The sequence below is a fragment of the Haliotis asinina genome, chromosome 8 (assembly GCF_037392515.1).
Source record: "Haliotis asinina isolate JCU_RB_2024 chromosome 8, JCU_Hal_asi_v2, whole genome shotgun sequence".
NCBI lineage: Eukaryota > Metazoa > Mollusca > Gastropoda > Lepetellida > Haliotidae > Haliotis > Haliotis asinina.
In genome coordinates this window covers 22327662-22343767 of record NC_090287.1, presented here as the reverse complement: position 1 = coordinate 22343767, position 16106 = coordinate 22327662, and the positions used below count along the sequence as shown (strand labels likewise).

The window sequence follows — 16106 nt, the reverse complement described above, 5'->3', positions numbered from 1 at the left end:
TCATTGGTCAATGTATTGCAGACCAACCTTAACTTAGTATTTATGTGACCCATCCTAGCACAAAGTTGTAAACATATTAGATATTAGGTTAACATTGATGATAACCAGCAGACAAGATGGATTGCACTGTGATATAACTGAATTATTCTTCACAGTAACATTTTATATTTGATGCAGTCAGGGTGAGATAACGCTGTTTTACAAGTTGAATAACAAACTTTTAGATCACAATCCTCCAAGTTTTCCTGAGGGATAGGGAAATCATGATTTCTGTATATGTTCAGACTATCATGACACTAAACAGACAGTGCAATTATTCAGTCAATGTAATTGAATTAAAATGAGACAGGCCATTTGTCTACTTGTCTCTGTGTGTCGAAACTCATGCTCTGAAATATATGAGTGAAATGTGAGATTGCAATGATACTTGTGGCTGAGCAGGTGGTCTGACTTTTATGCATTCACAACAGGGCATACGATAAAGCAGCTGTGTCTGCTTGGAGTGAGTGAGTTAGTTTAGTTCTATGTTGGCAAAATTCCAACAACATCCTGGTGTGGACTCTGGAGCTTCATGCATTGCATTCAGGGTCTTCCTCGTCATGATACCCGTAAAGGTCCCGGGGTAGAACAGGCCTTTAGCAACCCATGCTTACTATAAAAGGCGACTATGCTTGTCATAAGAATTGAAGTGGTCAGACCCACTTACTTGGTTGACTCATGTCATCGATTCTCAGTTGCGAAGATCAATGCTCCTGCTGTTGATCACTGGATTGTCTGGTCCAGACTCGATTATTTACATACTGCCGCCATATAGCTGGAATATTTGCTGAGTGTGGCGAAAAACTAAACTCACTCACACACTTCATCATGACGAACAAACACTAACCTGAATGGACCCGGGACTCCATTGATAAACATCATGAGCATCTAGCATTTTGAATATCATGACATGTCTCAACCAAGTCAGCAAGTCTGACCACCCTGAGGGCCACCTCTGACAGCAAGATTGGTTGCGGAGGATCAGTTTTAACCCAGATCTTCGGAAATCTCTTCAGACACAGGCAGCGTTGCTTTTGTACTGGAAGCCTTTTTTCAAACTTAAGCCAAAGTGTATGACAGATGGATGTGCTGTTGACATAGGAGATGAGATTTTGAGTTTGACATTTTGCTGACTATAAGAATGGTGAATGAATGAGTGATTTGTGTAATGCCTGGTTTCCAAATTAAACGTGACTGCTCAACGGCACTTGTTGAAGTGAGTAGAAAAGAGATACGTCTTCAGATGAGTTGGAAAAGAGTTTTTTTTGAAAATTTCTGATATCCAGTGGTAGACGAAGTCCAAAGTTTTCGAGCTGCAAAGCATAGAGCCACTACACCTATTATTGATTTTAGGTTTAGTAACTTAAAGTAATTTATTATCAGCTGATCTTAAAGCTGAGGCCTTGTGGGTTGGTAGTGATGTAACATGTCCATAGTATAAGTTGGGATTTCTTCATTTCATTACCCATGAAGGTCCCGGGATAGAATAGGCCTTCAGCAACCCATGCCTGCCATAAAAGGTGACTATGCTTGTCGTTAGAGGCAACTAACGGGATCGGGTGGTCAGACTAGCTGACTTGGTTGACACATGTCATTGGTTCCCAATTGCGCAGATCGATGCTCATGTTGTTGATCACTGGATTGTCTGGTCCAGACTCGATTATTTACAGACCGCTGCCATATAGCTGGAATATTGCTAAGTGCGACGTAAAACTAAACTCGCTCGCTCGCTCGCTTCATTTCATTCTTCTTTCTAATTACAGATTAGAAAGCGTCTTGAAAGTAATAGTGCGGAACATGCACTGAACTATTTGGAATCATATCACTACAAAGTGTAGCAAACATTTATCCCATGAAACCTTCATGATAATGTGTCCATGCTAAATTTACAGTTGAGTGATCACACTTTTTTTTCCCAGTAATTGGATCTGGAGGTACCGCACTAAAACCTTCAATTTTGAATTTCAGTTGTCACAGACTGTCTAAAACCTACAGGATTATTTAAAGTTTTAGTTACAACTCCTAAATAATTACTTGCCAGCCATTTATAAAAAGAGATTAGCTCATCAGGCGTTATCCTTGGTGCCTAAGCGTGAAGAGTCCAAGGTTTCTTAAAAAATATGTTCTTATAAGTGAAAAGGATAAAATTCATCATTAACATCCTAAAACGTTAAAATGAAACAATGTATGATAATCAGTATATATTCTCATGAAGAAGAAGAAGAGCTCATAGCAAAACTGTCTGGGAAAACTTTGAATTCCGTGATCCTCATGTTGAATTTGTTTCTGTCAACATTAGCCGGACACTGGTTCTGGGTTTGTATTGAAATACAGTTCAATGACAAATGCTGGTGCTTGCAAGAATGGTCAGAGTATCAGATGTTAGCATCATGTTTTCGCTTTGAAGTATACTTCTAGGTCAGTGAGCTGTAATAAGTAGCCTCGTGGTTAAAGCGTTCACTCATCACACTGAAGACCTGGGTATAATTCCCCACATGGATACAATGTGTGAAGTCTATTTCTGGTGTCCTCTGCCATGATATTGTTGAAATAATGCTAAAAGCGGCACAAAACCATATTCACTCACTCCATTTTCAGTCTGGTTTATGTCTTCATCAAGATTAGAACTTAGGAAAGTTTGTTCAACCAATAACTGATAAAGTATTAGTAAAAATCTTTTCACATTTGTTAAGTAGCTTTTTGTCTAGGAAAACCGGTGCAGCTGAGAGCAAAGTTTGGTTTTGTATTTTACGTTGTTTTTTAAAGTTTTGGAAGGTGCATTACAAAGTTTGACACAGTTCTTGTATTTTTGTCAAGAATTATCATTACTAATTGTTGAACGTTTAAACTTTGGAGTCATGGTTGGGGATATTAGTGAGCCACATGTTTTAGCCTCTTCTGTATAAAAATGGGTGCTCAACAACTCAATGCAAGTCAGCATACATATTGTCCTTGTTGCTGATTGTCAACATGCAAATACTGAGCCTTTGTTTCAGAATCATCAGTTTTCTAAATCAAAATTGACATGGCTGTATAAATATTGAATACATTATTGTTCCAGGAGCCATACCTTCAACATATACATCATAAATTGTGCAGTCTAATGATAATCCCTTAAGACATGATATAAATAAGTGAATAATATGAATATTGAAACGTGACATGTTACATGCCTTCAGGGTGATTGAGACCCAGAGCTTGTTATAAAATGTTCAACCAAAATATTTTGCACTATACCACATGCGAACAAGCAATTCTGAGGTTACCCGATCTGGTTTCTGCAGAAATAACACCATGTTGTTGATGTACAGATGAGTAATGGGAAATGGCAAACGTAATTAGTCTTTACCATTATCAGTGAACAACCAAGGAAATGTTTACACCCAGAGTAAAACGGTTTGAGGCCTCCATGTTAGTTGCTACTAATTGATTTGCACTGTGATATATGACTTTCTTCTTATGGAACCCACTTGGGCCAATTGTGTTGGGGATGGGCTCAGCGTACCATTGTGTAAAGCGATCTTAGTGCTAAGATGACCCTAATTGACTAAGATTGTTTTGTACAACGGCATCCTAGAAATGAGACGGCAATGGTTTATAGGCAAATGAACTCATATGCTGCATCACTTGCAAAACAAGCCTAGCATTTTCAAAAGATGAAAGGAAATCGTTGTTCTTATAATTTACTTTTTGTGAATTACAAATAATAAATATCAAAGAGAGTAAATTTATTCTTTTATCATTATTTTTTAATGTATTCATGTAATTCTGGTAAAGCTTATCATTGTGGAGTTTTCATTTCTAAAGTGTAATTTAGGTGATCATGGGACCAATATAAAGTAAAGCATTTATGTAATTGCTGTATGGAAGAATGGTTCATGTCTTGTCATCAGCTGAAAGAAGTTGCAGTCTAAATGTGGAACTCAATTAATCAAGGAATTGGGTTGAGAAGCATGGGTCCAAAATAACCTCTTTGCTAGCAAGGTACATATGAATCAGTAGACAATGGTTTAACCATGCTTTCGTTACTATGGTAGAACAGGAGTAAAAGAGTGATTGAATTATATGTAGTTGCAAGCATTTACACAAATGTGAATTTCATGAAGACTGGCTTGCTTTTTCTGATGAATAATTTCACTTTATCAACATTATCATAGTTGTATATTCATCATTATCAATGCAGGGCATGGATGGCAGTATTTGAAGGGTAACACCAGCAAATAATGGATTTTAGTTCACTCTGCAATAGATTTCAGTCAAGACTAAAACGCATATTAAAACAAATAATGACCACAAAGCTTTTATTGAAATGATTCTGATCTGTGCTATACTTGGCATCCTTATGTTGGTTGGTTGAAACAAGACTATTCCTACCTATGAGTGAGTGAGTGAGTGGGTGAGTTTATTTTTACGCCACACTAAGCAATATTTTAGCTATATGGCAGTGGTCTGTAGATAGAGTCTGGACCAGACAATCCACTGTGATCAACATGAGCATCGATCTTCGCAATTGGGAACTGATGACATGAGATAACCAAGTCAGTGAGCCTGACCACCCTATCCCGTTAGTCGCCTCTTACGACAAGCATAGTCGCCTTTTATGGCAAGTATGGGTTGCTGAAGGCCTATTCTACCCCGGGACCTTCATGGATGTGTTCCTACCTATGATGATGCTAATGTGATAACAGTGAGTTTTAGCTTTACATCTCTTTCAAATATTCCAACCATATCACCATGGGGGACATCAAAATTGAGTTTCAAACATTGTACCCATGTGGGGAATCAAACCCGGGTCCTTGGCGTGATGAGTGAACACTTTAACCATGAGGCTACCCCACTCCCCTGATATTTCAATGGTTGACTTTTGTCCATTTTTCTGTCCCATTTAGTCATGAAAACCCCCAAAGATATCTGTCCAGTTATGAAAGGGTGCCTATTGCCATTTTTAAATTTTCAAGGTCTTTTTTGTCTGGCTTCCATGATAACAAATTTTGTTTGAGACTTGTATCAGGTTTAAGTTTATTTTCAGACCATAACTCAAACACATTTTGATATTTCTTGATTAAAGACATTGCAACCATGACACATACAACAGTTTGGCCATGTCGGATGATGTTGGTTTCCATGACAACAAATTCCAATCAGTGACCTGTTTCCGAACCTGATTTTACCCTTGAATCAAGTAATCTACTCTGGGCTTTTAAATTTTGGGTTTTTATAGAAAAAAATGTTTTTGGGGTTTTTTTTTGTGATTGAGTTGAAATTAACAAAGTAGACCCAAGTGTATTGAATGATAGCCTCTGCTACCAGTAATTCCCCAGAATGCATCACTATACTGTGATGGCTAAAGCTACTGGTCCTATAGCGGTATATTAAACAGGTTTTGATTCACTGTCACTGTCACTGCCTCTGTTGAGAAAAGCAATGCAATTTTAGTGATCATGGGCTTCAGTCTTACTGAATGTTCCGCAAACGATATATCAGTGACAAGGGTAGTGAGTTGTTCTAATACTTCAGCAGCATTCATTCTTTCCCTAGATATTTAAAAGGGAACCTAGGTTTTAAAGAGAAAGTGGTTTAGAAAGATGTTGGTAATATGAGGTGGCTACAGGACATCAAGATTGTATTTTTTACTTCAGCCTCGTAAGATGTTGATATATGACAATTCCTACAATATTTGGAGTCCTAATTGATCTAAGGCTATCCATACTTGTTTTAGCCTTGCTGCCATGTAGTATCATTGGATGTTTATCTATTTTTTAGAATAGGCCTTCAGCAACCCATGCTTGCCATGAAAGGTGACTGTGCTTGTCGTAAGAGGCGACTAACAGGATCGGGTAGTCAGGCTCGCTGACTTGGTTGACACATGTCATCAGTTCCCAATTGCGAAGATCGATGCTCATGTTGTTGATCACTGGATTGTCTGGTCCAGACTCGATTATTTACAGACCGCCTCCGTATAGCTGGAATATTGCTGAGTGTAGCGTAAAACTAAACTTACCCACTCACTCACTTATCCATTTTTCTTCACCTCAGAAACCATTGGACCAAAGCAGTTAAAACTTAACACATTTTGGCCTATCAATTGCACACCGGAATTTGTTCAAAAGGTTAAAATATTATTTCTGCCATAACAGCCATGTTTAAAGGATAGAGTTTGCCATGCATTTCAAACACTTTTCTGGTATGACAGTGTCGAAGATGTGACAACATTTGGACATTGTTTTGACGCTGTTAGGTCAATCACTCGACTGTATTATACTTATGCTTACAAACTTTCAGTTTAACTTGAAATCCAAAGTTAGGCTGGTGTTATTATTAATTCCATCCTTTGTAAGCAGAATGAATGAATTTACATTCAATACTATAGAGTGGACAGAAAACGCCTGTGAATGGAGGAGACAATATAGCATATACTTTCACCTGTTTTGCACCTTTGAACATCCAGGTTAGATTTGATATTTGGTAACCCATGCTTGTTGTAAGCGGCTACTGACGGGACAGTCTAAGACAACTTATCCTCAGTACTTTTCGTTACACTCCACCACTGTGTCTAACAAAACCTTATGGGAGGTCGCGTCAGGTAACCTTTGAGATTGACCAATCAGGACACAACTTACCAAATCGCGAAAGTGCACATTTGCACATCCCTTACAAACTTTTTATCTCGAAAAGGTTCATACCTGAATGATTCCGAATGCTATTTAGCGTACGATCACTTCAGGGTGATGCACACGGCATACGTACAGCTATAACAATGGTGAGTAAACAGTCGCTGAAAATAGTGTTTTTGACAATATTCTAGGATGTTATTTTGCGGCAATATTAGCTAATGGTAACCATGTCAACAGAAACCCCAAAGGGTATATACTGCAGGTCAATAACTGTGTTATATGCCGATTTTTCTTTGTGGAGAGACCTGTGTCAGTGACCTGAATATTTTGAGAGTCCCTCCGATCCCTAAATAGTAGCTGTTGTCTGATTGGTTAAATCTATTTAACCGTCTTGCATTTGTTTGGGCTGTCATTGGTTGCTCAAAGGTTACCTGACGCGACCTTCTACTAGGTTTTGTTAGACTCAGTGGTGTAGTGTAACCTTGCTGACTAGGTTCACACGTCAACGTATGCCAGGTGTGTAGTTCAATGCTCGTGCTGTTGATCTACATACCTGCATCATATGGAATATTGCTGAGTGCTGTGTTAAACAACAAACAAACCAAACCTCTTTTGCTGTTGTGGCTGCGTACAATTTTTGATGAAAGCAATGTGCAGTTACTGATTGTCAGTGATCTGTGTTTTTGTTACCTTTGTTTTTTCCATTTTTCATTTTACACTCAGTGAGATCTGTTATTAAAAACATCAAAACTACTTAACATCTGGCATTCAGATTTAATTTTTTCTCACAATATTTTGTTACTTTTAGCATTCCTACAACGCATTACGACTAATTACTCTTAAGTTTCATTAAGTGACTCTGCTTGTCGTAAGAGGCAAATAACAGGATCGGGTGGTCAGGCTCATGTCATCGGTTCCTAATTGCACAGATCAATGCTCATGTTGTTGATTACTGGATTGTCTGGTCCAGACTTGATTATTTGCAGACCGCCTCCATACAGCTGGAATACTGCGGAGTGCAGCGTAAAACTAAACTCACTCACTCACTCACTCACTCAGCCACTTAAGTTTAATCTAATTCATAGACGTCCAGCTTAGTAATGTTGTAGAGAACTGTCTGTTTTGATAATTTCTTTAAAGCCTGGAATGAATCATTAAGCATGTACATTGAACAGCAAAAGAAATGCAACTCTGGCTTTTTCTCAAGTTTTTCAATAGAAGACATAAACATGAACACATACTTTTATGAGATTACATTTTTCGTAACTTGCATGTCTTTTGCTGTTCAGTATATTTATACTGTTAAACTGATTACCGGTGTTTTAATATTTATCTCAAATTGATTTTACTTTTTCCATTCTACGACTGACTATTGCACTAAAGCTTAATCTAGTTCGTATATTAAACTGTTAAGCTGATTACTGGAACCCTGAGTCAGCATCGGTCCATTCAGAACCCTCTTGGGTGCAGAAATGTAGGTGATATAGATGTGTTTTGGCAGGTTTCCTTTTGTTTTGTGGCATTAGATAGTAACAGCCAGAGAGCTTCTCCGCTGTGGTGCAAACGACACACAATTTTTTCATGGGCTTTATATCTGGATATATTTTGGTCATATGTCAGTGTCTGTGCATAGATGGTTTTGTAACATTTAGCAAGCAACAAGTGTTCCTTCAGGCTAGAACTGTGCGATATAAAGGATAGGGAACGTATTGATTTTACTGATGAGGAAAGATAAAACTTCAACTTTATTTTTGTATGATAATATTGTGCAGTAGGTCATGTGAGCTTGAAAGTCAATGTAGCATGTGTAAATTAAACTGAGATGTGTCAGTGTCAGGAGTTTATTCAAGCCAACAGAGGTGCAGATATTGAAGTATCTTTGGTATATTTTACACTGCTGAATATTTTAAAGTTTCAAGAACTGACCATTGAGGTCATCTCATTTTAAATAATGAACTGAAATATTGATTTGTTTTCTATGCCTAATAAAGGCCTTAACTTGGTGCCACTGAATGTGTTGTTTTTATACTCAGTGTACACCTCTATTACCAACAGTGTTCAAGAAGGATTGTTGGTCTGTGTAGATGCTGGCAGAGAATGTCCTGTTTTTGTTCTCTATGGGATTTGTGCACAGTGGACCTGATGTAAGCTAGAGAGCCATGATGGTCTGACCTGCCAATGGCAGGGACTGTTTTGCTGTCAATGAGACTGTACACTGGTACTGGAGCAGCCATATTGGTCTACAACAATGCAGACGATTGTTAATATATTTGTTTACTATTGGACATGCTGAGTACATGGGTTCGCCAGTAGTTTCATTTTCATATTTTTCTAGCCAAGATGCATTTTTTTAAGATATAATAAATTAGTCATTAAGTGAGCATTTATATGGCACCTTTTCCATCATCTTTGCTCAGGGGATTTTGGCAAAGGCACTGTCAAACATCGAGTCTTTAAAATATGCTTGAATTGGTCAAGGTTTTTGATGTTCAGAATCAAAATGTTAGGTGGCAAGTTTATTCCATAGATATAGTCCTGCTTTAATAAAGCTTTGTCACCAAAAGTCTTTATTTTTGTCACCGGAATCTGTCACTAGGAGATGAAATCACAAATATGTAATCTCTTGGGATTAGCTTAATGCATTCAGTATCTATGTGCTGTCTGTTGCAATCCATCAAAGCAAGTTTGTCTACTTCTTCATTTCCTGCTTATCCAACATGTGAAGGAATTCATACAATACCCCAGCTTATGTACATGAAGCAATATCAAGATACGATGTGTTGTAAAATGTATCACTGCACTGACCTTGGCCAGTACTGATAGCAGATAAAAATTTTTTACTTCATGCTCATTAGAGAAGCCTGATTTATGTCAGCTTCTTTATTGTGAACAGCACGATGTTTCGGATTGTATTCTTCAACACCTGATGAAGGAGCAAGAATAGGATCTGAGAACAGTTAAGAGCATGAACATCACATTTCACTTAATAGTTTCATTTTTATCAAGTTTTATATCCCAGGGTTTTTCCTTCATTCACAAACATTCCCATGGACCCTGATTATCAGTTTTAAGCGTCTTGCAGGTATTATGAAAGTCCATCTTAGTAAAGGTGTAGAGAACTGTCTGTTGTGATCATTTCTTTACAGCCTGGAATGATTCATTGATCATGTGGACAGATGGGTGATGCATGCAACTGGTCTGAAAGAAACAACCAAACACTTAGCAAAGACACAGATGTCTTGTGGGTCCAGTGAATAATATTGTGTGAATATCTGCATCCATTCTCAACATTTGTGCTTACTGGCTGCACATTTGCATGTTGCATACAAACTTTGATATCCACATGAATATCTCCCTTGTTCATCATCCCAACCGTAAATGCCATTTAAAGAACCGCAGTCTTGCTGCTTGTACTTGGTTCCTTTAGACAAAGGACAATGAATTGTGACTGGCTATCCCTCTGTGTTCCAGATGCTCACTGCGGTGGGGAGAACAGCACCTGTAAAGTATTCTACAGCTGTGCCAACATCAAGATAAGGTGTGTAACATTCCACATACAATATCACAATGTATAATAGGGGCGATAGGAAGAACAGCACCTGTAAAGTATTCTACAGCTGTGCCAACATCAAGATAAGGTAAGTAACATTCAACGTATAATATCACAATATACAGTAGAGGCGGTGAGGACAAGAGCACCTGTATGGTGTTCTACAGCTGTACCAACATCAAGATAAGGTGAGGAACATTCAACGTATAATATCACAAAGTCTAACAGGGGCGGTGGGGAGAACAGCACCTGTAAAGTATTCTACAGCTGTGCCAACATCAAGATAAGGTGAGAAACATTCAACGTATAATATCACAATATACAGTAGAGGCGGTGAGGACAAGAGCACCTGTATGGTGTTCTACAGCTGTACCAACATCAAGATAAGGTGTGTAACATTCAACATATAGTATCACAATGTCTAACAGGGGCGATGGGGAGAACAGCACCTGTAAAGTATTCTACAGCTGTGCCAACATCAAGATAAGGTGAGAAACATTCAACGTATAATATCACAATATACAGTAGAGGCGGTGAGGACAAGAGCACCTGTATGGTGTTCTACAGCTGTACCAACATCAAGATAAGGTGTGTAACATTCAACATATAGTATCACAATGTCTAACAGGGGCGATGGGGAGAACAGCACCTGTAAAGTATTCTACAGCTGTGCCAACATCAAGATAAGGTGTGTAACATTCAACATATAATACATGTATCACAATATACAGTAGGAGCAGTAGGCTTGCCATGTGATTAAAGTTCTCACTTGAAAGAGGCTAAAATGGTAAAACCACTCACTCACTCACTCACTATACAGTAAATACAGTTGTATCAAATGAAGAAACTAATGAGAGCCCATGGGGCATATTTTACTAAAAGTGGTAACTTTAGATAGAGCTACATCTATGCAAAGACGTATATATGTCTTTGATCAGGACAATTTGTCAAGGAGTGGTTTGAACTTTCCATATATTTCTAGCGACAGTCTTTTGTGTATTTAATATATTTTTACAACTTTGGAAGAATAACTCAGCATGCCCTTTCATGAAGATTTCTCCCAGGTAGATCCGTTATAGAACTGATCTTTGTTACCCATGCTTGTCATATGTGGCAAAGAAATCATAATCGTTATAATATTTGGAGGATGTCTTTGACCAGTGCATCAGTGACTTAAACCATGCTCCCATGTTTCTGCAGCTGTACATACAACTTTCTTATGTCGTCAGTATTTGTTAATGGTTCATAGTGGTGTGGTAGCTGAATGGTTAAGGTGTCTGCTTGTCACACTGAAGAGTCAGGTTCAATAGTATATTGATACAGTGTGCGAAGCCCATTTCTGTTGTTCCCTGAGCTGCCATTCCTTGTTGGAATTTTGCAAAAAACGGCATGCTTGTTAACACGTGCACGCGCCCACACACGCACTGACTTATTCACTCATGCCTAAGATGAAGATGGACTGTGTACTAGATTCTGCTTTAGGAGAGTTTGCTTGTGATTGTGAGAGGGGTTTAGATTAATTGTTGCTCTTCATAAAACATTTTATGTCATTGATGTTCTCTACTATACAGACCAACTCCAGAGGGCCTGAGTCAGAACCTGTCATCCTGCAGCAACTATCTTGACAACTTATTGGGCCCATGGCCGTACACTCCCCAACAGATCTACAAGGTTAGTGGCTCATTTCTCGTGTCTCATTCTTGAATATTGCTTATACAGATTTGCGAAGCCATACTGCCTATAATGAGAACAGGAATTTTGTGGTGGGGAACTATAGTAGTTGAGATCTCCCAGCTGGTTCCAAACCATCTGGTATGTAAATCCACAATGTAAGAGCAAGTTAGAATAAGAAAGATGTTGCAATTACAGACCTGAGTGGCTGTGTATGATTGTATACCTACGTGTATAATTTTACTAGCAGCCACTAGTTTGAATTATTAAGATTTGTTGTTGGGAGATATGATCCCTAGTATTACAGAGAAGAGTATAGACCAGCCTTGTTACATAAGTCACTATTACTCTTCATGTGGTCCTATTCCGCACATGGGTTCAGTGTGTGAAGCCCATCTATTATATCCCCTACCATGTTATTGCTGGAATATTGCTAAAGGCCACATAAAACTAAACTCACTAACTCACTGACTTTCACCTTCAGTAAAAACATACCAAACCACAATGCTTCTTATTTTGCACAGGTTTTGTATCTTGTTCATTTACGAAGTGATACCAGTATTTACAGAAAATCAGCATATTTGACTCCCAAAAAGGTTCTGACTCCCTCTCATGACACCAGGGAGTCATGACGACACCTAACTTTTTATGCCAAGGGAAACTAATTAAAGTTGACACCCCAAAACATGTCCATGACTCCCACTCATGACACCAGGGAGTCATAATAACTGCTACATTTTTATGCCAAGGGGAAACACTGGATGTGATGTCATTTTCCTACAACCAGAAAAACAGACAAAAGTGTAACCTGTAAATAAGCCCCTTTCTAAATACTGCTTGTTTTGGTCCTTAAAATATGTCTTATCTACAGGCATATGCAGTACACTATTTGCACTATATCCACTACTGGCATATTGTAGTCCCTTCTATTGAAACAAGTCTTCAAGGTCTGAAAAGACCCAATCAAAATGCAAAGCCTGACATCTGTGTAACAACCATTGTACAGATGTATTGTTCCATTCTTTTGTCTGTTATTGTGCAAGGATGTATTTTAGTCTTTTTGCTGAATTCAGGTTAAGACATGATTTTTGTGACCTCATTTGCACATAGTCTGTTTAATTACCAGTATTCTAGAGCTGGGAGGTATTGAGATTTTAATTTCAAGTTAACGTTAATCAGATGTTGTTTAAAGAACTGTTAATGCTTATTCATAACTATCTCAAGTCCTGCCATTTCAAAATTATATTTACAACTACTGATCTGATGATTTTACTGACTGATCTACTGTTCCTTCTGTTATCAAGCCCTGCAAAAAAAAAAGAACTTGTGGCAACGTGCTCTGCAAATTTTAATTCTCCAATTTCCTAAAAAACATGGCTATAAAACCATTTTTGCAAAACCTTCTCTGCTTTTCTCATATCGTCCTTACAAATATGATAAGGCCTGGGGGTGCTACTATCAAACGTTTGCTGATTTAAAGAAAGATGGAACAATTTGTGTGTTACCATGATAACTACTCCCCTGAAGGATGTTCAGTATGAAGACTTCCTGTTGGAAAGGAAGTGACATTTTTTCTTGATGACTCCTGGTACCATCATACCAAATTATGGTTGATCTTTCAAACCTCTGAATGAAATACTTGATTTAATGTTTAATTCACCATATAATCTAACATTTGAAGACAGGGTAATACCTTCTTCCTTGATCAAAGTTAATAGGAAGTTCCAGATGTGAAGTGTAGCAAAGAAGTGACAGGCAGTGGTAGAATGTGTCCCAGGCAATCTGTGCTGATAGTACCAGTAAGAGGTCAGGTTCCGCAGAAGACAAAATTGAAATCAGAGTTCCAGTTTTTGGGGACAACAGGAGGCTTACTATGTAGTGTTTGTTTTTATTTGATTGTGGTTGCCCATTTCCAGTTGGCTTACGACTTGTTTTTGTTTGTTGTAGTGCAGTACTCAGCAGTATTCCAGATGTTAGTCGATGGTCCCTAAATGATTGAGTTTCATTTACACAATCCAGCGACTGACGTCATTTGCACTGGTCTATACATGCATAGAATGAAATGTACCATCCCTATCATTGAGCCCCCAATCTTACAAGTGGCATGAGTTGCTGAAGACCCAAGTTTACAAGTGCTGTGATACAATATCATTTCTTCTCATGCAGTTGACTTTTCAGAATACGTTATTTAAATTCAGTTAACATCTAAGATCACATCCTGCTTATTCAGTCTGAAAGTAGGGTCGCTTCATATTTGTGACACTTCCTGTTTCTGGCTAGAAATTAGTTTGCTTTTGATAGGCAAAGATAACTGGCAAATGTCAATGTTGCTCATTTCATCCCAAACCATTGCAGCCATGCCCAGCTGAATGTGGCAGGTAATGGCCATCTCATTAGAGTATTTAGGTATTTAGAGTATTCACTAGAGTATTCACTAGAGTATTTAGAGTATTCACCAGAGTATTGAGAGTATATAGAGTATTCATTAGAGTATTTATAGCATTCACCAGAGTATAGAGAGTATGTAGAGTATTCACTAGAGTATTCACTAGAGTATTTAGAGTATTCACCAGAGTATTGAGAGTATATAGAGTATTCATTAGAGTATTTATAGCATTCACCAGAGTATAGAGAGTATGTAGAGTATTCACTAGAGTATTCACTAGAGTATTTAGAGTATTCACCAGAGTATTGAGAGTATTCATTAGAGTATTCACTAGAGTATGTAGAGTATTCACTGCAGTATTCACAAGAGTTATACATTAGAGTATTCAATAGAGTAATTAAGTGTATACTGTCCTCTTACAATAGCTGCCTCTGTGGTACCTTATCTATTATACAGAATTATAAATAAAAACATGTTCATACAAATTATCTCCTTAGTTCAGTAGACACACGAAACACGAACATTTGAACAGAAAGCTTTCTCCGTTGCATCATGGGACAATCTTGGGCAGTTACTATGGGATCATAGTGTCTGAACTCCAGTTTCAGTGTTAATGAAGGCACAGATAGTTGCCCTGTGTAAACACAAATGAAATTCATTATAGAAGAAATATATGATCAAGTTACTATAATTGTGACTGGATTTTCAGAGTTTAATCAGTTAATAACTTTGTTGGATATCAAATTACTGGTCCTTAATTCAGTTTTTGTGGATGTTTTTATGAAAAACAGTTTCTTTATTGTTTGTAACGCAGCTTCCTGGTCACCTCCTGCCTTTCCCCCAATTAGATAAATCAATATGATCACTTTGCACTTGAAACTTTCAGTGTCACTGTTAAATAGAAAGAAGTTCTGGTCCATTAAAAGACACTGTCCAACATGTTAGTGACCAAAGATGTCATGAATGTTTTAACTCAAGTAAGATAAGTGTTCAAGAGAAACAAAACTGTCATAAAATTCTCTGAGATAACATGAAATTTCCAGGTGATGAACAGAGCTCCACATAAGTCGTTTATTTGCATATTTTACACAATAAAAATTACATTTACTCAATTAGTCACAAATCTGGGAGTACAAAAGAACTCGCATAAACATAATTTATCTTGCGTACTTTACTCAACTAACTAAACTGGCTTGCAAATTATGATTTGTCGTGGCACACAAACTCTACAACGGTGTTAGCAAATGTTAAGCAATGCCTATATATATGTGTACTATTACAGCCATAGGCATTGTTTGAGATTGCTGTAGTAATCACTTGGCTCCCATGTTGAGTGTTTATAGATGGCTGCCAACTATTTGGCAATATAAGAATTGCTGAAAACTTATGTCTATTGAGAAGCATTTATATTTACATGTTTATCAGTGTTAATTATCCAATAAGGATAAGAAACTCTGGATGAAAATACTTAATTCTTTGAACTGGTGGGAGTACACAAAATGCTAGGTACTCCTCAAACATGCAATTACTCATGCATAAACAGGCATGGGAGTAAATACCATTTGCTTGAAAAAATTATCTGGAGCTCTGGATGAAACACTATATAATGCTTGACAGAGTTTAATGTGAATTTGTTTGATCTTCAGTTGTGAAACATTGCTATTCTTTGTTATATCTATGAGGTTGTCTTCAGTGCAGTCAGATGCCACTTCACCATTAATCCGCAAAGAATTGCCTGTTATTTGCTTCTTTGAATTAATGACATGATCCTGAAACTATACTTTTTGAGTTGCTCAAAAGGTAGTTAAAGGCACGATGTTGCACATGTTTGACAATATTTTGGCCT

The 16106-nt window shown here is 37.7% G+C and overlaps 1 protein-coding gene across 1 annotated transcript in view; it reads left to right on the top strand.

The window, feature by feature from the left end:
- Positions 1–16106, top strand: part of LOC137294848 (uncharacterized) — a 93732-nt gene that overhangs the window by 33871 nt on the left and 43755 nt on the right. Inside the window, exons 5-6 of the mRNA XM_067825975.1 lie at positions 10125–10191; positions 11775–11874. Coding sequence (XP_067682076.1) covers positions 10125–10191; positions 11775–11874 — 167 coding nt within the window. The remainder of the gene's footprint in view (positions 1–10124; positions 10192–11774; positions 11875–16106) is intronic.